We start from the raw sequence: 21,249 nt of genomic DNA, 5'->3' as shown, positions 1-21,249 counted from the left end.
ATGCTGTCTGCCACTGCTGGGGACAGGTGGCCAGCCAGAGCTCACACACAGCACCCCAGCCTCTGAGCTGACACCGGGTACAGGAGACAGCTCTCCTGGTGCTTCTAACCAAACTCCTTCAACCAGTTCTGACAAGAAGAGTAAGGAGCCCTAAGGTGCCAACTCCCATGGCCCAGGCCAGGTCTTGGCTGTGACCTGACAGCCTTTCTGGCAAACACTTACCTCAGCAGTGGGTGCCAGCAGAGGTGCCGGGCAAGGTGTCGGAGGAGTGGGAGAGTGGGCAGTGGTGCGGCGGGCAATGGCCCACCGCCTGGCAGTCACCACTGAGACACAGGCAAAGAACACTGAGCCCTTCCTCCCCCTGGGCACAGCAGGCCTAGCATGGACCCGGTCTGCTTCCCGGGCCATAGCAGGGCGAGAACCCAGTGGGGAGTGGGCTCTTTGGCAGGCTGTCGGATACTGTGTCTGTAGCCCGCCTGCCCCAGTGGAGTTGAGCTCCAAGAGTGCCTAGGCCTACTGTCACCTGCATGGCTGTCATACCTGCTGCTGTGACGGGCAGGGCCAGGAATTCCCGCTTGTACCAGGCCACAAGGCAAGCAAGGATGAGTGGCCAGGACTCTGTTCTGGGGTGGCCTAGTCATCTATTGCTAACCTACACCCCTTAGGTAGACCTAGCTCTCTCCTCCTATCCTCTGCCACCAAGACCTCATCCCACGGATCTCCCTTGGGGGGCTGGAACTCTCTACACTGGGATCAAAGCAGCCTTCATCAGGAGCAGAGTCGCCAAATGAGCATAAGCCAGGTCTCGAAGCCCCATGTCACCATTCTAGAAGCCTTTCCTGACCACCTAATTCATAGCTCCTGTCCCGGGTATTTGGCATGGATTTTTTTTAAAAAAACAATTATTTATTTTATGTATATGAGTACACTATAGCTGTCTTCAGACACATCAGAACAGGGCATCGGATCCTATTACAGATGGTTGTGAGCCACCATGTGTCTGCTGGGAATTGAACTAGGACCTTTGGAAGAGCAGTTAGTGCTCTAACCATTGAGCCACCTCTCCAGCCCCTGGCATGGATTTGTTTGTTTGTTTGTTTGTTTGTTTTTGAGACAGTGTCTTGTAGCCCAGGCTGACCTCCACCTTACTATGAAGCCCAGGATGACCTTGAACTCCTAATGCTGGGATTACAGACGCTGCCAGCCCACCGGGCACAGTACTTCATTTTCAGCAGAGACCGAGTAGGGTGGTAAACACTGAGTACTACGCCCACCAAGATTTCAGAAAAGAGACCACAGAAGAAGTAGGTGGGATGTCTGTCCGTCAGGAGCAAGGCAGCAGCTGAGCTGGCGTCAGGCTTTAGAGCAGCTCACCATCCTTCCCCTGACTTTACTGCAAAACAAACACTGGAAGCCACTAACCGAGCTCAACACCCCTCTGACCCAGAAGAACCAGGGTCAGGGGAAGAAGCCTGGCTCCTACAGCCAAGCCCACAGGCTGCTTCTGTCTGCAACCACAGACCTGACCCAAGGCCCACCAAGCCCAGGAGGAAGTAGGCAGAAGCCAGGCTGTATCTTTACCCTCCTGGAACTCTCGCTGGGCTTCCAGCACTGAAGAGGCAGGAAGCCAGTGGTGGCCAGGGACTCTCCAGCTCCCCCAGAGGCACTGCAATCCCCAGTGGGGGTGGCAGAGACCCAGCATCCAGACTGAGCCCGCCAGCACCCTAACTCTGTTCTCTGAGCAATGCACACCCTCTTCCAATGGTCTTCCTGTGACTCTTCCAGAGTGACTGACTGATCAGTGGCTCCAAGCCTTGAGGAGGGAGGGGGCCTCAAGCCTTGGCTCCTGGGCCTGCTTGGTGCTGCCGCCTGCAGGACTTGCAAACACACCACACTCCTCCATATTGGCCTCTCTCTCCTGTGCTACCCACCTAACCACTGGTGTTGGCCGGTACAGGTTTACCGGTGAGAAAGGGGTTTCCCCACAGAGGCCTGTGGAGGAAGTATGAAGGGACCAGAAGGGCAGCGGCATTATGTTTGTGTCTTTGACGGAGCAGCGTTTACATGGACTTCCTGACCACCTGGCCTGTGCAAGATACAATGCCTGCCCCGGATGCAGGCTCCTTATTGCCCGACAGACACTCCCTCCAGCCCTCCCAGCATCTTCCAGGCCTAGCATTCTGATTTCCCCAACCCGCCCCAACCTCAGCTTAGGCTGCAGGGCTTGATCCTGCAGCTACTCTGATTCTCACAGGGCAGGGCTGCCTGGGGCAGCAACACTGAGCAGGCTGAGAGGGCTGGAGGGTCTGAGTCACAGCTAGGTCAAAGAACAGGACCAGAAGGACCAGCTGCCACTCCTGAAGCTGGGGTTCCAGGAGGAGGGACCAAAGAAAGGGAGGAGCCAGTAGCTCCCAGCCCCACCCTGCCACAGGCTGGCCCTGAGAGAGCAGGCCCTTTGTTCCAGGCCCTCGGGAGCCACGTGACACCTGTCACTGTCACTGCCTGGAACGGAGGATGGCCACAGGAGCTCCCAGAGCCACAGAGTGGGCTCAAAGGGCCCCCTGCCACAGGGACAGCGCACCACCCCTGCCTGCACACCAGTGTATATGATCCTGCCCATTCTCTCAGGACGCCCCTGTCATCTGCTCTGTTCTACACACCAGTGGCCCTGGGAGAAGGTACCTGGCCACTCACACAAGCCTGCATGGTGTCCCTAGGCCCAGATGCTAGCGTCTGTGGGGGTACTACCGCTGTGGGAGTGTCTTCCCGCCCTTCACAGGTTGGGGGGGGGGCTCTGAAGGGTGAGAGCCCATTGTTTATAAACAACTGGTAGCTGTGACTCAGCTGTGACTCAGCTGAGTGCTGACTCGCAGAGCTGTTTACAACGCACAGCATCCTGTCCCTGAGGCTGACTGGGGACATGGCTCTGCTCTTCTTTCCTGCTGCCTGCTGACCTGACACTCGGGGTCCTATGGGGGAGTGAGAGGACAGTTCCTCTCCAGGAACTGGGCCCATCATCAAGTCACCCCACACATGTTCCTGTGGTCCGTGCTTCACTGGCTTCTTCTCTGGGGCCAGGGAGAGTGCAGGCCTCAGCTCTGGCCAAAAGGCCCCGAGCAGTGGTGCTATCATTGTCTGTACTCCTCAGCCCCAAAGCAAAATTTACCCATAGAGGGAGTAGATACCACAAAGCCCTGGTCCCCAGTCAGGCCAGGCTTTTAGCTCTTCTCAGTGAACACAAAACATTTTCCACCTAGCCTGAGACAATGCTGAAGCCACCATAGTTATCTTCATGGGAAAGCTGGGGACAGAAGCCCAGAGAAGGCAAACAATCTCCCCAAGGTCACGAGGCCATGGAGATGCTCAGACCCACTCAGGGTCCAGGGCTGCCTGCTTTCTTTTACTCTCAATCAAGTTAAAGATCAGAAAATATTTATGCCTGGTAGCACTGACAGGTGCAGCAAGGCTGCAGGGTTCATGTCACCGAGGGCGGCGGTCTGCCGTGGACAAGCCTGGGCTGGGATACTGACTTCTCTTTCTCCTGGCCACTGTCTGTAACCTGCTTGGTGCCTGGAGTCCCAACTACTAGGTCTGAAGGGCAAATCTTTCCCACTCGTTCCGTAGTTTAGGTCAGTGACCTCGGAGAGCCTTCACTTACAAAAACCACCCAGTGTGGACGTCACTGAGTCACCACAATGAGCCAGGGAAAAGGCTTCTCACAGCCACGCAGCAGGGCCAGTCATCCAGTGCTGCTGGCTGTGGCTGGTGTCCTAGCTGCTCTTCCCAAAATCTCTTGCCTGCCTTAAAAAGACCAGGATGCCTCTGTCCTTGCGGTGTCACCCATGGTCAGGAGGAGCATCTCAGGAACTCCTGGGGTTTTGAAGGGCCAGAGCTTCCAAATGACTTATGGGAAGCTTCATAGAGCCATGGGTGTTTTTTGTTTTGTTTTGTTCTGTTTTTTCGAGACAGGGTTTCTCTGTATAGCTCTGGCTGTCCTGGAACTCACTTTGTAGACCAGGCTAGCCTCAAACTCAGAAATCCACCTGCCTCTGCCTCCCGAGTGCTGGGATTAAAGGCGTGTGCCACCACTGCCCGGTGAGCCATGGGGTTTTGTTGCCTTCTCCTGGCAGTCCAGAACTGGGGAGGCCAAGAGCACAGAAGCACATGCCACACCTGCCCCAGCATGTGGAAGCTGGGCAAAGCCTAAGAGGACCAGGAGCAGGCTGGCAGCTGAGGCCCGCCCCAAGCACAGCAGTACCTCACAAGAGACTGGCTCACCACAGGGCTTCCCTGTGCTGGCAGCCTGCTGCCAGGCCTCCCACCAACCACTGAGTCATGAGATTGCCAAGAAGGGGAGGACCTGAGAATAAGTGCCCGCCCAAGCCACTCCCACTGGCTTTGGGCCCAGCAGGATCCAGCACTGCCAAGAGTTTAAGGCTCCTCTGGGGGTGGGGGTGGGGAGCAGCTGGGATTAGCTCTGCCTCCTGCAGCCTCGGCCTGCCCCTGGGATGTCCGGCAAGTAGCCTCCCTCCAACTGGAAAGATCCAAGTGGCAGCTGTGAGCTAGGATCTGGACAAAATTCTAAGCCACCTGATGGTTTTGTCGGTCTTTTTCCCTTGCTGGTCCTAGCCCACAAAAAGCTAATCTCTGCCTCAGGCAGGCTGTATGTTTAAAAGAAATGTTCAGTGGAAACACTTGTGATAGGGCAAGATGATTTTGTGGGCCACTTGTTCAGAAGAATGGCACCCCAAAGCTGCTTGGGGTTGATCTTCTTTTTTTTTGTTTTGTTTTTTGAGACAGGGTTTCTCTGTGTAGCCCTGGCTGTCCTGGAACTCACTCTGTAGACCAGGCTGGCCTCGAACTCAGAAATTCACCTGCCTCTGCCTCCTCAGTGCTGGGATTAAAGGCGTGCGCCACCACGCCCAGCTGGGGTTGATCTTCTAACCAGACCTTTTTGCTAATTAAGAGCCATGACACCTGGCTGGAGAGATGGCTCACTGCTCTTCTGAAGGTCCTGAGTTCAAATCCCAGAAACCACATGGTGGCTCACAACCATCTGTAATGCGATCTGATGCCCTCTTTTGGTGTATCTGAAGACAGCTACAGTGTACTTAGATATTAGATATAATAATAAATAAATCTTTAAAAAAATTTAAAGCCATGACACCTTTGCAAAATGTAACCAACATGGTGACAAATGCTACAGTTTCTAAACCTGGTCAGTTTTGATACTTAAAAGGTCAAGGGATCTGACCATCTAGGACCACAGGGGTTCCCCAGGCGCCTGAGTTGGTGATAAGCTGGCAAACAGAGCAGATGCAAACCCATCTCTAGAGCTGGGGGACCCTGCTCAGTTGACAGAGCGCTGCCTAGTGTGCACGAGGCTCTGGATCCCATCTCCAGAAATGCATAAACTGGACACAGTGGCCATGCCTATCATCTTGGCACCTGGGAGTTGGGGACAGGGGAAGTGGGAATTTAAGGGCATCTGTGGCTACATATGGAGTTGGAGGCCAGTCAGGGTTATATGAGACCCTATCTCAAAACCAAAATTTCACAATTGCCATAAAAATATCTACCTCTGCTCCTATGACCCTAGGGCATCATGTAAACTTCATGTTTGAAAGGGAGAATGCCTTGGAGGGAGAAGAGCAGGGTGGACACAGAGGAGGCCACAGCAACTGTCACAAGCCAGGAAGCCCTAAGCTTCATGGGCACAGCAGCCCAGTGTCCTGCTTCTCATCTATGTCCACAGCTAAAGTGTGCTTGAAGGCAGAGATGCCTCACAAGTATTGAGAGCTAAGGGGATACACACACGTATAACAGTACACACACCAACACTGCTGTGTCAGCTTGAGGCCTGCCAGGTGGGATGGGATGGGAGCCAGGTGCCCCTGGAGGACTCTGCTCCCGGCATGGGTAGGTACCTGACTTGGCAGACTCATGAGTACCTGCATAGACAGGTGGATCTGATTGTCCTGGTGGCTCCTCTGGCTTCCAAATTCCTGGACTCTAGTCGTAATTCCTCAGGGTTACGAGAGCTTCATGGAGGAGGAAGGGTGCACTGTCTGCCCACCTGCTCCAGTGAAGGTGTTGTCTTGCCCCAGAGGAGAGTGAAACAAAACACCAAAGCACAGGAAGGCAGGGGAGGTGGCAGCCAGGCTTTCTGGGAAGCAGGCGCCCTTTTCCTTAGAACAAGAGCCAGGTGCTTGCCAGAAATCATCTTGCCCTGAGATGCCAAGTCAGCTCTGGCTCAGCACAAGGACCTCCCTCTTTCCTGGCTGGCCAGAAGCAATTTTAGGCAGTGGGTCTCTGGCCACTGGCTAACTATAGGTTGTTCTGGTGCAGCTTGGCCTGAGCAGAGACACCCGCACCAAGGGACAGCGGAGAGCTGGGAGAGGCTGTGGGTGAGGGGAGCCCACAGCCAGGCTCTTGTGCTCAGCAGGCCATGGCCATCCAGGGTTCAGGAACCACAGGAATCAGGACAAATGGGCCCTTGTGGTGCAGGAGACTGTTTGCTGTGCCAGGGACACTGCGTGCCCAGAGCTGCCACCAGCCTGCAGCTCAGGGCTGGGAAGTAGGACTGCCCTTTCAGAAGGACCTCCCGAGTTGCCCTGACCTAAAGAGGGCTTCAGACTCCATCTAGATGCCAGGAGATGGCAGCGCTGGTGCCTGCTGCCCTATTTCCCACAGAACTTTTCCAACAAGGAAGTTACCCAGCCTGGGGGCTGGTACTGCTTTGTCCCACCCCCGAGCTACCTGCTGGCTCTCTACCCATCCTGATTTTGTTCCTTCTTTGGTGTCTTTCCAGAAGTCAAGACTCTCAGATGCTCATATCTGGGAACCTAACAGAAGAGCAAACTGCCAGTCCCCCTTTCCTGTTGGGGCCTGCCAGGGGCTACCTGGTCTCCATGCCCACAATATGATAACAGAATGACCATGCACGCCAGGCACTGTGTAGAGCACTTCCTAGCCACTGAAATGCTGGGTAAGCTGAGAATGATGAACATATGAACAGATCGGAGAATGGACACTGAAGCAGCTGAGTGTGAAAGCTCACCTTCCTATCCCACAGCTAGGATGTGACAGCCCTCCCTGCCTCAGCTACTTGTCCCTTCACATATACACTGGCCCAGCCACCTGTAGGTCTGTTAGGTCTGGGGACACACATTATTGGACCACAGAAACAAGGGCCTGGATTTGCTCAAAAGTGGGCAAGGGTGTCCTGAGGCAGGGAGATGTCCCGAGCCACCCCAGCAGCATGCACACAGAGCACACACTGATCTGCACCCCACACAAGGCAGCAAACGATGCCGTCTTGAAGGCCCAGAGACCTGGGAAGAGGCCTGAAAGGCACAGCATTTTCCCCACACAACTACCCCACAAGGACAGACTGTGACCCGGTGGCTCCCTCCCTCAGTGCCTACATCTATAGCTTCTGTGCCCAGCACCTGTTCCTGGCAGGGCTGCCGGGAGCAGTGCAGGAAGCCAGGGCTCTGTGAAGGGATTTCCCAGCCCTGGTTGCTAGGAAGGAAATACTCTTAGAATCCCAAAGATGTTGAGAATACGAATCTCAGCCCCTTCCCAGGGGACACCACCTGCCCACATGCTCCCTCCAGCCTCTGGTTGTCACTCTGGCCACTCAGGGCTGCTCCAAGCCAGGTGAACCACCTTGCTTTTAAAATTAAAGTCCAATCTTGAGCATGGATGTTCAGTTCAGAGGCCTGAAACTGGCCCCGGGGAAGCAGTGGATGACGGCAAGGCCACGTCAGATGGCTCAGACAATAGACCCCACCTCCCGGGGTCTGCGTGGGAATATTTGTGGATTCAATTCAGAGCCTGCAAGTGTCCTTGCCTGTTGCCTGTTCTAAGAGCTGTCCCTTCTGGAGAATCCTGTGGCTATCTGCCTTCAGATACTCCCTGTACCTTTGGAAGGCCTGCTTGTGTGGTGTCAGGTGTCTGAGCACCCTCATATACACTTTAAGTCTTTAAGCCTGCAGGGGAGGTCATGAAGGCTTGGGGTTAAAGGGCTAAGTCAGGATTCTCATCTGCCTGGCTTCATCCTCCTCCCTTCTGACTTCCAGACAAGCCAGACCTGCTAGCACCTCCCCCTCCTTGTGACAATCAGGGCTGGGCCACAGTCAGGCAAGGGTGGATTCCTTTGCAATGGATTTCTTTCAGGTGGGGAGAACCCCAAGGACTCAAAATCATTTCTTCTCTGCCCTCCCAGTTTGAACTTTTGTTTTGTTTTATTTTGTTTTTTGAGACAGGGTTTCTCTGTGTAACCCTGGCTGTCCTGGAATTCACTCTGTAGACCAGGCTGGCCTTGAACTCAGAAATCTATCTGCCTCTGCCTCCCAAGTGCTGGGATTAAAGGCATGCGCCACCACTGCCGGGCCCAGTTTGAACTTTACTGGGCTATCTCACCTACCCCCAGTCTCTTGGGACATGTCACCTCTAGGGTCAGGATGGAATCCGGGAAGAGACAGAAGAGGAGGTAGGTTACACAGGCCCACCTCTCCTCATCTCCTTTGGCAATAAAGGGCCTTGGGCAGTGCTCAAGGGCAACGGCTCAGCCCTCTTCAGGGGAACAGACTCTGGGTTTCAACTCAGAGGAGGCGAGCAGGGAGAGGACTCAGTCCTCTCACCCAGCCCCGCAAGAGCAAGAAGCCTCAGCTCCTTAATTATGCACCCAGTCTAAGGGCAGGGCTACAAGGCCAGTCCAGGAGGTAGCCAGAGGCCACCTCTTGCTAGACTGTGTCCCTGAACAGCCTTCTTCCAGCACAGGGTTGGGCTCCACAAATGAACATAGCAGCACCTAAGGGGATCTATAGTTACCTATTCCCTTGCAGGGAGGCCAGGAGTGGGAATTTCCTTGGAGAAAGGGAAAGGGGAAGGAGAGAGAACACAGACAGGTTCTGAAGGATGGTAGCATGCACCTTTATCCCAGAACGTAGGAGGTAGGGGCAGGCAGATCTCTATGAGTTCAAGGCCAGCCTGATCTACATGGTGATATTGTTCTAAAAAATATACAAACAAACGAAAAAACACTGACTGGCTTAGCAATCATTTCAGGATATTTAATACTAAAACCTCAAGCCCAGTGTCCAGCTGCCCAGACTGTGTGCTGGAATCCAGTTACCTCAACCTCAAACCCTGGAATCTACCAGCGGAGGCAGGCAGACTCAGCCACGTGCAGGCCCTGGGCCCGATTTCCCACATCCCATGCAAGTCCCCAAACGTGACATAACTTACGGGGCAGTATTGATGTTTAAAGTGGTGAGCACACAGGGAAAGGGACAGATGAGCCAGAGATGGAGAAACAGGTCAAGAGGAATTATGCTGTGGTCAGCCGGCTAGTTAGTCTCAAAGTTGGTTTGAGACCACAGCCTTGTATTCCAGGAGCTCCAGGGGACTCTTGGTCTTTGCCACACCTGGGATGCTGCCGTGCCCCAGGACTAGGGAGTCCGGGGCTACAGGGTATTTGTGTTGTTAAAACATCGTGCCTGTCCCTCTGGAATGGCCGGCACCAGGCTACAATTGACTGTACAGCTGATTCTGAATCTTTCTGACATTCTACCACTGTCCAATTGTCACTCGGATATCTAGAAAATGGCATTGGTTGCTAAGGGACTGGCCTGATGGTAGGCAGCTGCAGCTTGGGGTAATAGGAAGAGGGAGTAGACTGGGGTTTCTCTCAGTAAGGATCCTGGGGCTGTGGGCTGCTAGGCCCTATATGGAGGTGTGGGTGGATCAACCACAGGAGGTAACCACTCAGAGCTAAGAGCCACACACAGGCGGTGGGAAAGCCCCTAGCCGGGAGTCTTCCTGCAGGTATTTTGGGGGACTATGGTTGCTAAGCAACTGTACTAGGTTGCCATGGGAACTCTCCCTTCTTCTGGGACTTGTCATTTTTATGGAGATGCCACATTCCTTCCCATCTCTACCTCCTCAGGCTGTCTCAGCTACCTGTAAGGGGCCCTGGAGGCTCCCCAAACCTACCTTTGCCTACAAGGAAGCCACCTATCCAAGAAAGTACTATGCCTCTAAGACTCAGTTTGGGGGTGTGTGTGTAGGGGATTCAGGTCTCACAGTGTACCTCAGGATGACCTTGAACTCATAATTCTCCTGCCTCAGCTGGGATTGCAGTCGTGCACCACCCCGTGACCCTCTAAGAGAGGATTCTCTTGAGGTTCAAGACCCAACACAGAAAGCAGAGTTGAGGCCCTCATTAGAGTCAGGGGGATGAAAAAAATCTGTCTAGCTTGGTTTGCATCTCCATTCCTGCTAACCACCAACTCAGGCTCTTCCTGCCTTGACAGGGCTCTGACCACTAGAAGCCCAGTATAACTGGAAGGCATTCTCCGCCCTAGCCCTGGTGCCTGGCCCCTCCCTGGCTTGTCTGTAAAGGAGTGTCACCTGGGGCTTGCCATTACCCAACCAGGGGTTGTCCCCATGCCCAGCCAACCAGTGTTGGCAGCAGGCCATGCTGGGTAGACATGCCTCCTCTGGGACAGGCTAAGGCTAAGGTCCCTGCCAGCCATGTGTTGTATAAGCAGCTCACCTTTCCCTAAAACTACTTCTTGTGGCCTGTGGTAATAGGTAGGGGAGCTGTCTGGAAACTGCAGTAGGCCAAGGCAACTTACTGGTGACGAGCCAGAGGGAGGCAAAGTCCAGGCCCCAAGGTGTGTGTGTTGGGGAGAGGGGGTGGGGGAGAAGCTGAGGTCTCCTCAGTGGTTACCAGCAACACCCTGCTGCTCGCCTGCTCTCATTCTGATTTCCTTCAGTGTGTGTCACCAAGGATGACTCCTGACCTGTTTACAGTTTGCTTTGTCTCCTGGCAACCAGATGAGCTTTTGTGGAAACTCGGGACAGGGCAGTGCAGTACTGAACTTCCACACCAGAGGTTACAGCGCCACCTGCTGGTGCTACCATTGGTGGCCTTCAAGCCTTCCTACACAGGTGAAATTCTGCCAGATCCTAAGGAACCTGGCCTTCCCTATAACCCTCCTCACAGGCTCAGCTGTGTCCTTCCAAAAGCCCTTGGGTCCTGCAGATCCAGGCAACACAAGGCTAGACTGGGATGGGGTCAGGTCAGGGCTCACTCTCTCACTCTCACACACTCTCTCTCTCTCTCTCTCTCTCTCTCTCTCTCACACACACACACACACACACACACACACACACACACACACACACACACACGATGTCCTTACAGTAATGGAGACAACCAGACACAGACACACAGAGACACAGACACACAGAGGCAGCTGTGTGGAGGCAGAGGACTACAGACACGTTTAGGGGGATTTAAAGCTAAGGACTACAGCCATGCCAGAAGCTGTGGTTCAGTGGTGTTGATGCCTTGCTTTTAGGCTTCTGTCCTCTAGAACCACGAGAGATTTCTGTTGCACAGGGTCATCCAGTATATGGCATTCTGCTAGAGCAGCCACAGGACACTAACACAACGTACCAGGCCTGTCACCTTTTTGTCACCGTCATGCCTACCTCGCTGACTCTTGTCTCGCTCCCTGTCAGCTTTCTGCACTGCTCTTCCTGCTTTCTCTCGTGTGGCTGACCTATGAGATGCACAAGCACATGGATGAATGGCTCTCCAGCTCTGCTACTTCACCAAGTTCAGACAACCGTAAAAGTCAGAAGCTGGGGAAATGGCTCAGAGGTTACAGGGCCAGGACCTCCACGACTCAGGCAAATGCCTGATGGCTGTGGCTATCCAGACAGATATAAATCTAGCCTCAAAGGATAGAGACGGAATCTCCAGAGCAAGCTGGCCAGCAAGCCCAGCCCTATTAGTTGAGACCCTGCCTCCCTCAATGATCACAGCACCTACCATATGCATGTGCCAACACATGCATCTACGCCCAGTGTGTTGGAGTTCCCAGCACTCGGAAGAGGATGTCTGTGAGTTCTGGGGTCTACACAGTGAGTTCCAGGATAGCTAGTGCTATGTAGAGACCCAGTCTCAAAACAAATGAACCAAAACTCATGCACAACATATATACACATATATGTATAACACACATACCTGAAAATGGAAGAGGAAAAAGTCAAGAGACAGCAGCAGGTGTGCAGATGGGGGGTGGGGTGGGGTGGGGTGACAGCAATGAAGGCAATAGCAGGTGAGGAAGAAGATGCTTCCTGCTGCTCATGGCCACCCTGGTGCCAGGACAACCAACCTCTGTGTTTCCATATCCCTGGCCCTTCGATCTCAGGAGGCTAAAGGCCATGTGAGTCACCCATCTCTGTCCTTTGTTTTCCTCTCAAGGCCTACCTGGTCTCCCATAAGCACAGTGGAGACTCATTCCAGCACCTACTTGACCGTGTGTGTGTGTGTGTGTGTGTGTGTGTGTGTATGTGTGTGTAAGATGACACCGTAACACTTGGGGACTGCTGTCAGCTGTGACTAAAACACAACCTTAAGAGTTGGAAGAATTGTGGGTGGGGATGGAGAGTGGCAGGGATATAAACTACAGCAAGCCTGGCTCTGGGCAGTGGTACAGGGACAGTCATGTCCTCTCTTGGTCTCCTCTCCCAGCCTACACACTGGAGGGTCGACAGGTAAGCAAAGTCAGATGTGCCCCTCTGGCACACACCTCCCATTGGCCTGCATGCTAACTCTTCTGCTCAGCCCATACATCAACCCTAAGCCGCCGGCCGATCCCCACCAGCCCTAACCCCATCCCCTGAAGTGGGCTGGAACTGACTAGCTTCCAACTAACAAATACCATGACCACAAGGTCACGGCCAATGTTCTGTTTAGAAAGCATCTTGTGTCTTACTGGATTTCTTGTTTCCTCCTGGCCCTCCGTCTTCCCTGTCCGACTCTGAGGAGGCGGCAGGTTCTGATGTTATGAGCCGTTTTACAGAAAGGCAGGTCCACATGGCCAAGAAGCCAGAGAGGTCTCATGGTCACCGTGGATCCTGCCAACCACAGCAGGATGAGCTCCAAAGTGGTTCTTCCCAGCTGAGCCAGCGTGGGTCTTGTAACATGAAATGGATTATTATCAAGGTCTGGGGGCCGTTGGCTGTGAGTCAGGGGCAGATTCTCACACCTCGGAGGATAAACAGAACATCTGCTTCTCCTCTTGTATTCTTAGGTGTTTCCTTTTTTTGGGGGGGAGCAGGGGGTTCGAGACAGGGTTTCTCTGTGTAGCCCTGGCTATCCTGGAACTCACTCTGTAGACCAGGCTGGCCTCGAACTCAGAAATCCGCCTGCCTCAGCTTCCGAGTGCTGGGATTAAAGGCGCTCGCCACCACGCCCGGCTCTTAGGTGTTTCCTAAGGGCAGGACCTACCTACAGCCGTCATTTTAAGAGCCACACCCAGGAGCAAGGTAGCCACTGGTTAGAGTTCAGGCACGCAAGGCACTACGGGAAAAGACAAGAGGAAGCCAGGGCCCTTACACCCAACTCACTCTGAGGACAGGGATGCTAGTTGGGGGAGGCCTGAAAGAGTGGAACACACAACACCGAAAGAATGACTCTTGGAACTCTGTCCCCCTCCCCCGCAGTTGCTCCATTGACTAAAAGGATACTGCTGCCCCCCAGTGGTCAGTACCAGCACTACAGCCCCCAGGCAAGAAACCCTGAAAACAAAACACTACCTTTTGTTTGCGGGTTGTCAAGGTAGCAGGTCTCCCAGGCCCCAGCTGGGCAAAGGAACAAGACCTGTATGTTTCAGGGGTTACCACAAAGACCTCAGGAGCCTCATTTCACCCCTCTTTCCTTCTGATGGCTCTGGGACTCTGGCTCACTCAGGGGGCCTCCTCTTTCAGTCTAGGCAATGACCCTGACCCCATTTCAAATAAGAATCACACATTCTAACTAGGGTGGTCTTGTCCTTGGATCCTGGAGGAATGGTCTAGAGTTTGCCTCCCTCTAGTTACTCTGGCCTTTAAGTCACTCAAACCCTAAGGCTGCTTAGCAAGTCCACCAGGGGGAAGGCATTTTCCTAGAATTTTTATGGGTCATTGTAGGAGAACCAAAGCCAAAAGACATTCCACAAGCCCCTGAAACCCCCGGGGGCGGGGACGAGTCACAAGGGCCAAGCATCCTAAAGTGCAAAGGAGGAAACTAATGTCTCCTCAGCAGCCTCCTCCACACTAAGGACCTCCGCCCTGCCCTCCAGGCCAGTCTGAGGATGGCCCCAGACAAGCAAACCCCAGGAATCTTAACATCTCTCGGTCCATCAGCGCCTCTCGTACTATGGGCACCCCCAAATGTTGCTAGGAGACTGGACGCCTCAGCCCCAAGACAGGGCTGCCTTCTGCCTCTTCCTTCTTCCACCTCACCACACCACCTCCACTGTCCCACCCTTCCTCGGAAACCTAGGAAGTCTGTAGATCTATCGAGAGTGAGTAGGGGGTGTGCGCTCGTGTTTGGGTAGGTTCCACAAGGAGGGGGTTAGCCAGTGTTCCCCAGGACCTCAGGAGATTCATTCCCCAAGCAAACCCTACGCGAAGGTTGAGCCCTGACCCCACGGGCCGGAAGCCTTCCCTTCTCCGCTGGTCCCCGCCCACCTGGCATGCCTCTTTCCAGACCTCAGTTGCTCGATTGTACCCGGTTGGACAGGTTGGACGCGGAACAGCGTTAAGTGCACGCTCTGCGTGGACGCTCGCTCTCCGGGTGGGTGCGGGCTTCATTCACACCCACTGGTACAGGGCCCCATGTCGACTCACCTGGCAATCTACCATCATCCTCAGCCTCGGCAGCTCATCGCCAGCCCCAGGGCGCGGCCCAGGGCTCGCAGAGGCCGCTCGCCTCGGCCCGCGCGCGGCGCAGCGGGGCGTCCGGCTGCGGGGCTCATGGCGCGGCCTCCGGTCCTCGCCAGGCCCGGAGCTCCGCGGCCTTCGCCAATGCCGCTTCCATTGTCTGCGCCGCGCCGCGCCGCGCCTCGCCTCGCCTCGCCTCGTCGCTCTCCTGGCCGTTGGGGCCTCGCTGCTCGGTTCCGCCGGAGCTCCGGGAGCTCGGGACGGGTGGGCGGAGACAGCGCGGCCCCGCCCCGGCCCCGCCCAGCTCGCCCGCAGGTGCGAGGGGCGGGCCCCGGTGCGCGAGCTCGAGGACACGCTCGGCCTCTTTCCCCGCCGGTCGCAGGCGATTAGACCTGGGACGTCGGCCTGGTGTCCACCGCCCGGCGCGCGCACGTGACCCCGCCTAGCCGCGCGCACGCGCCGCGCACCGAACGCCTCTCTGGGTTTGTCTCCGGACGCCCCCTACCCCCACCGCCCCCACCCCACAAGTCCTCTGCCCAGCCGCCTGCGCTGTACTCCCGCCCCGGCAGAGTTTAGAATCACCATCATGAGTGCCTGAGTATAGGTGGACATGGGGCAGCTCCAGGATGGAGATCCTGGACATTCAGTTTTTTAGGTACCCCGACGCCACCTGCAGGACTCAGCTTGGTGGCAGGAGACTCTGAGACTGGCAGGAAGGTCAAGTTGCTCCTCCAGTCCCTCCCTGGACCTTCATCTCTCCTATTCCTTCTCTTCCCTGTCACCACAGAGAATCAGGTTGCCTCTGGCTGGTATGCCGGTTAGGAGAGAACCTAAAAGGAGGTTCTTGTACCTGGGGATGAGCAAGTGTTGGGGTCTGGAAAGTTACTTCTACCAAGGAGTCCTTAATCACTCGGGATTAAGCCTCATTTGGGGAGTTGGAGAGATGGTTCAGCTGGTAAGAACGATTGCTGCTTTTCCAGAGGAGCCAAGTTCAGTTCCCAGCACTCATTCTGGAGCTCCAACGCTGTCTTCTGGCTACACACATACACATAAATAAAAATAAATCTTGCTGGGTGTGGAAGTGCACACCTTAAATTCCAGCTCTGAGGAGGCAGAGGCTGGCAGAGCTTGACTATGAGGCCATCCTGGTCTACAGTATAAGTTTCATGCCAACCAGGGGTCCAGAGTGAGACCCTGTCTCAAAATCCTTAAACAAAAAGCCTCATTTATAATGGGCAGTGGCACCAACGTTCACAGCTAACCAGCTTTTGTGACCACCTAAACTGTGCCTGAGAGACTTAAAAGCAGTGCTCATTCTCTGTCCAGTGTTGGGCGGGGCCTTCCCCAGCCGGTTGATCTCCTGTCTCAGCCTATGGAGGCCTCCATCTTCCTGTTTTATTTGGAAGCACACTTACAGGGGCGGTCACTAACCCATTTAATTTTCTTTTCTTTTTTTTCAATTTATTTTACTTCTTATGTGTATAATTCACTTCTGTAGCACTTATGTGCAGTGTTCAAGAAATCTAGAAGAGGATATCTGGTCACTTGGAGCTGCCTTGTGGATGCTGGGAATTGAACCTAGGTCCTCTGGAAGAACAGCCAGTGCTCTCAACCACTGAGCCATCTCTCCAGCCACTAACCCATTTTCTTTCTTTTCTTTTTTAAAGATTTACTTATTATTATATCTAAGTACACTGTAGCTATCTTCAGATGCACCAGAAGAGGGCGACAGATCTCATTACGGATGGTTGTGAGCCACCATTGAACTCAGGACCTTCGGAAGAACAGTCGGTGTTCTTAACCACTGAGCCATCTCTCCAGCCCCCACTAACCCATTTTCAATGTAAGAAACAGGCTTTCAGAAGTCACAGAGACCCTACCTGTCACGGGTCATGATGAGGTCCAACTATGGCTTTGAAACAAGGTCAACAGACCCCAAAGCTGTACTGTCTAGGAACCCAGGAGGCATGATGGGGACTCTGAGGAGCTGGAGCTTGGAGTGCCGAGTGATACCAGGCAAGTGGAGGGCTACTGCAGGCGAGGGGTCCTGAATGCTGTCTAAGAAGCCTCCTCAGAGCCAAGGCATCTTATCTTAGAGAGGATGGCTGGAGGTGCTGGGTGGGTGTTGGTACCCTGGCATGGATCCCAAGCCCTGCTTCATTACCTTTCTGGGCCTGTGGAGCTATAAGCAGTTGAGCTTCCTCAGAAGTGCAGTCTGCTGCCCGGGCTGGAGCAATCAAAATAGCTGTCCAGGAAGCGCACTTTCCAAAAGGTACAGCCATTATCCCATTTGAAGGGGGTGACCTGCCCAACCTTGCACAGGTCCTAAAACAAACTCCTAAACTGATGTTCATTCTTCTGCCTCCCTCTCAGACTGTGGAGTGCTCCCTGAGTGTTAGGTTCCAGGAGAAGCTCAGCTGCTATCCTGGAGCTCACTGCCCACAAGGACACTGCTTGGAAGGGGGAATCAGAGCTCTTGGTGGCATCCCATGGTACTGGCATCTCCAATACACTGGGTCTTCCTCTGAGACTAGGCTTCTCCAGTAGCCTCTCATAGGCTCTCTTCATGGTGCCAAGCCTCGGCTTCTTTGCATGACCCCTTCAGTCATTGGCCTTTAACTGCCACTGAGGCTTGCACCTTCATCAGTGGCCTCTCCTAGCATTTCAGAGTGCCAAGCCTTCACTGTTCTCCATGACCACTGCATGTCTTCAAGACCAGTCTACCTGGGTGACTCTTACATATTACCAAGTCTGGCTCTCAGCATGATGTCTATCTCTGAAACACAGCTTCTTTGTGGTCTCATAAACTATTTCTCAGAAGATTTTTCTTCAGAGATACTGGTCTTAACTCCAGCTAACGAGCACCAGTTGTCCCACTAACCCCTTCTGTTCTTGACTCTGAAGCCAGAGCCATGTGGCTGAAGATGCTGAGTTCTGTGGAACATGGTCCCCTTGTTCTGTTACATCTTTACCAGTGTTCTGGTTTTGATTGTGGTTCCAGGTTCCACCTCTCCTCTCAGGGACCCTGCCAGTACACCAGCAGGGGACAAGGCAGGGTCTGGAACAAGTGGGGTCCACAGTCCACCTCTCCTCCAGGCTGGAAGGGGGAAGTGGAGTCTGGCACAAGTCAGATACCAGTTGGTTGGGAGCAAGTGCCAGGAGAGAGAAGGGCTTCTCCGAGAATCTCAGAGTTAAAGCTTTTTTAGGTGAAGGCCTTCTCCAGTGATCTTTAATGAAGCAACTCTCTGAGATGATCTTAGCTTGCTCATAGTTCTTTATTGGGGTGGGGTGGGTTTGAACACAGACACCTTATTCGGGGTGAACCAAGGGTTATATAATTTTGGGGAAGGCTGTGAGGATACCCAGGGAAGGAAGGTCATTGGTACGTGAGGCTTAGCATGGAGACGAGGAGTTCCAGGTGTTGGGGACGTGACTGACTGCCTGTGATAGGAAAGGGGCTGCTTCTACTCCTGCTGGTCTCAAGTTTGGAGATTTCTGAGGTTTGAACTTGCTCTACCTTACCAATTCCATGCTGGCTCCTCTTGTGGCATAATTCACGAGCACAATATTGGAGAATTTCCTTCTCTGACTAAGCTTGGCTCTTCTGGAACTTGCTCTATAGACTTAGGTGGAGAAACCTTGCTGCTAAGGTTGATGTCTAATATTACCAGAGAGCTCCAAGCTCGGTGCAAAACGGCAGACTCCCTTGACCTTCTCCTTCACTGACCTTGTCTAGGGACCTTAAAACCCCCATACCCTCTTTTTGAGGAATGTTACATTGTAGCCGTGGTTAGATTACAGGTTCATCTCCCTTTCTTCTGATAAGAAACCCGTTGAGCAAGCACCTGAGATTCTTGAAATGCCTCTTCATGCTAATGAGGCATCAATGACCTTTGTCCATCCCGGATACTCCTACCCACTTACCCAAAACTATATAATCCCTGATTCACCCCAAATAAAGTTGATCTGTCTCCCCAAGCTGATCCCGAAATGTGGTCCTAAAATGTCGACACGTCCATTCATACTCATGGGCTGGCTGAAAGCCTGTTCATTGACTCTGCTTCCTTTGTCTCTGTGGGCCAGCGGCCAACAACCCCAGGGGTGGGTTGGGGAAAGGAGAGGACCAGGAACTGGCCTTGATTTTAGAGATCTGCATATCCTTGTTTCCTGAGTACTGGGGTTAAAGGCCTACACCTCCAATGCCTTGACCTAAGCTTTTTTTTTTTTTTTTTTTTTTTTTAACCTGGAACTTGCTCTGTACCAGGGTGGCTTTGAAGTTAGAGATCTACTTGCCTCTGTCTCCTGGGATTAAAGGTATGTACCAACTTGTCTGGACCTAAGCTTTTCTTTAATTCCTTTTCATAATATCTTTATAAGCATGACTACTATGCTTTAAGATCTGGACCAAAAGCCTGTGTCTTATAGCCTCAAGATCTGGATCACAGGTGTGCCCTCCATTTGTGGATAATACAAATTATTGTTGTAAATTGCCCTGATATCACCACTCCCTTAATTCCATTTAACATCCTTGAACACAGGATTTAGCTCCATTGTACTTCCTGGTCCCCTTTTATACTTGAACTGTACATTTTGTATTTTTCCTTTCTAAGCCTGCAACACTTGATCAAAACACTCTTCATAAAAGTGAACCACAGGACTGAGTCTATGCTAGGCTGTTTTGAGATTTCCTTCCTCAATATAATTAATCTACAACTCTTCACTTTAGTATCAAACAGCTGGGATAATTTTCTTATACACTGTGTAAAGGTTGTCTTTGTTTTATTCAGATGTTGATTTCTGTAGGGGTAGAGAGCTGGGATACTGTCTGGACTTTGTGTTGTTGTTTTTAGGACGCATCATCTATCTCTTTGATCTGTAAGGATCCTTCTGCAGCATCTTCTGATTAGTGTAATAAAGCACTGATGGCCTATAACGCGCAGGAGAGGAAAGGTGGGACTTCTGGGCAAAACTGGAACTCTGAGAAAGAATCAGGCATGGTGGGAATTCGCCAGACAGACACAGAAGAAGAAACAGATGCTGGTACTGAAAGAGAGGTAACTGGGCAACTCGGCCAAACTTAAATTAGAATAAAGCAGTTGATTAAGCTACATGAGCTAGTTGGGTAATAGCTAAGCTAAGGCCTGAGCTATAATAAATAATTGTCTCTGTGTCATTATAGGAAACTGCAGGGTCAAGACACTCTGCTGGTAGACAGACAAGGGCAAAAAGCAGCCATGTTCTTCAAAATATCACAAAAATGATCTCTAGGCAATATACGAAAATTCTTCTCCTCTGAAACAACTACGTCTTCCTCTTCCTCCTCTTCTTCTTCTTCTTCTTTCTTCTCCTCCTTCTCCTTCTTCTTCTTCTTTTTTTTTTTTTTCGAGATAGGGTTTCTCTGTATAGCCCTGGCTGTCCTGGAACTCACTTTGTAGACCAGGCTGGCCTCGAACTCAGAAACCTCAGAAATCTGCCTGCCTCTGCCTCTCAAGTGCTGGGATTAAAGGTGTGTGCCACCACCGTCGGGCTCCTCTGAAACTTCTTGAGCCGGGCCCTCACAGTTCAAATCATCCTCAGTACAACTGCCTTTCATGTTCTTACTAAGATAACCCATTAAGCCCCACTTAAAGCACTCCACATTCCTCCAAACAAAAATCACTGTCAAGCCTATCACACCAATACCCCAGTCTCTGGTACCAACTTCTTAGTTAGGGTTTCATTGCTGTGAAGGGACACATGACCAAGGCAACTTTTACAAAGGACATTTAATTGGGGCTGGCTTACAGTTTCAGAGATACAGACCATTATCATCATGGCAGGAAGCATGGCAGCAGGCAGGCAAACATGGCGCTGAAGAAGCCTAGAGTTCTACATCTTGATCCAAAGGCAGCAGAAGGGGATAAGCATTGGAAGCCTCAAAACCCACCTATACAGTGACACTCTTCCCCCAACAAGGCCACTCATACTCCAATAAGGCCACATGTCCTAATAGTGCCACTCTGTATGGTCAAGCATCCAAGCAGATGAATCTATGGGGGCCTAGCCTATTCAAACTACCACACCCATCCAGGTCGGCCTGTCAATAGGTGGTGGTATTTTTTTTTAAGTCTTGTTTAGGCAAGGATATTGTTGAGATATTTCTAGGTAATGCTCCACTGTCGAACATAAAAGACTACCTTGAAGCAGACAACCACCCATTTCCTGCCCAGGTCTTCTGCCTCTTCCAGTCTTTCCACACTCTCTTTTGTGATAGTTCCTGAGCCTTAGGTGTCAGGGTTGTGTTTTCGATTTATCAACGGGGTCTGGGCACCCCACGGTCAGTTCTCTACATTTTGACCAGCTGTGGCTTTCCACGATGCTGCAAAAAGAAGCTTCTTTGGCGAGGGGAGGGGTAAGAGCTACATTTATCTTTGGGTATGGCTAAGTGTTTAGAATTCTGTTAGAACTTTTGTTGGTTTTGAAATGACCTCACCAGCCACAAGTAGTGGGTTACCTTTTTGTTGTTGTTTTGGTTTTTGA

General features: G+C 52.6%; 1 protein-coding gene across 5 annotated transcripts in view, besides 1 other annotated feature; it reads right to left on the bottom strand.

The window, feature by feature from the left end:
* Ralgds (ral guanine nucleotide dissociation stimulator) overlaps positions 1–15,169 on the bottom strand; it is a 39,994-nt gene extending 24,825 nt beyond the window's left edge. For 2 of the 5 annotated variants that reach the window (NM_009058.2, NM_001145834.1), the window contains exon 1: positions 14,698–15,091. In NM_009058.2, the coding sequence (NP_033084.2) occupies positions 14,698–14,715 (18 nt within the window). In that variant the 5' untranslated portion in view covers positions 14,716–15,091. Of the gene's footprint in view, positions 1–14,697 lie in introns of all 5 variants that reach the window. The other 3 variants (XM_006497798.4, XM_030248857.1, XM_006497799.4) reach the window with 3 other exon arrangements.
* Positions 1,312–3,899: an enhancer, noted in NCBI's record as "VISTA enhancer mm337". NCBI's record gives its function as "enhancer in: somite[3/7]" and the evidence as "EXISTENCE:transgenic organism evidence [ECO:0001131][PMID:17130149]".
* Positions 15,170–21,249: the final 6,080 nt, after the last annotated feature.

This window comes from Mus musculus, chromosome 2, assembly GCF_000001635.26.
Source record: "Mus musculus strain C57BL/6J chromosome 2, GRCm38.p6 C57BL/6J".
Taxonomy (NCBI): domain Eukaryota; kingdom Metazoa; phylum Chordata; class Mammalia; order Rodentia; family Muridae; genus Mus; species Mus musculus.
This window is presented reverse-complemented; position numbering and strand designations above follow the sequence as displayed.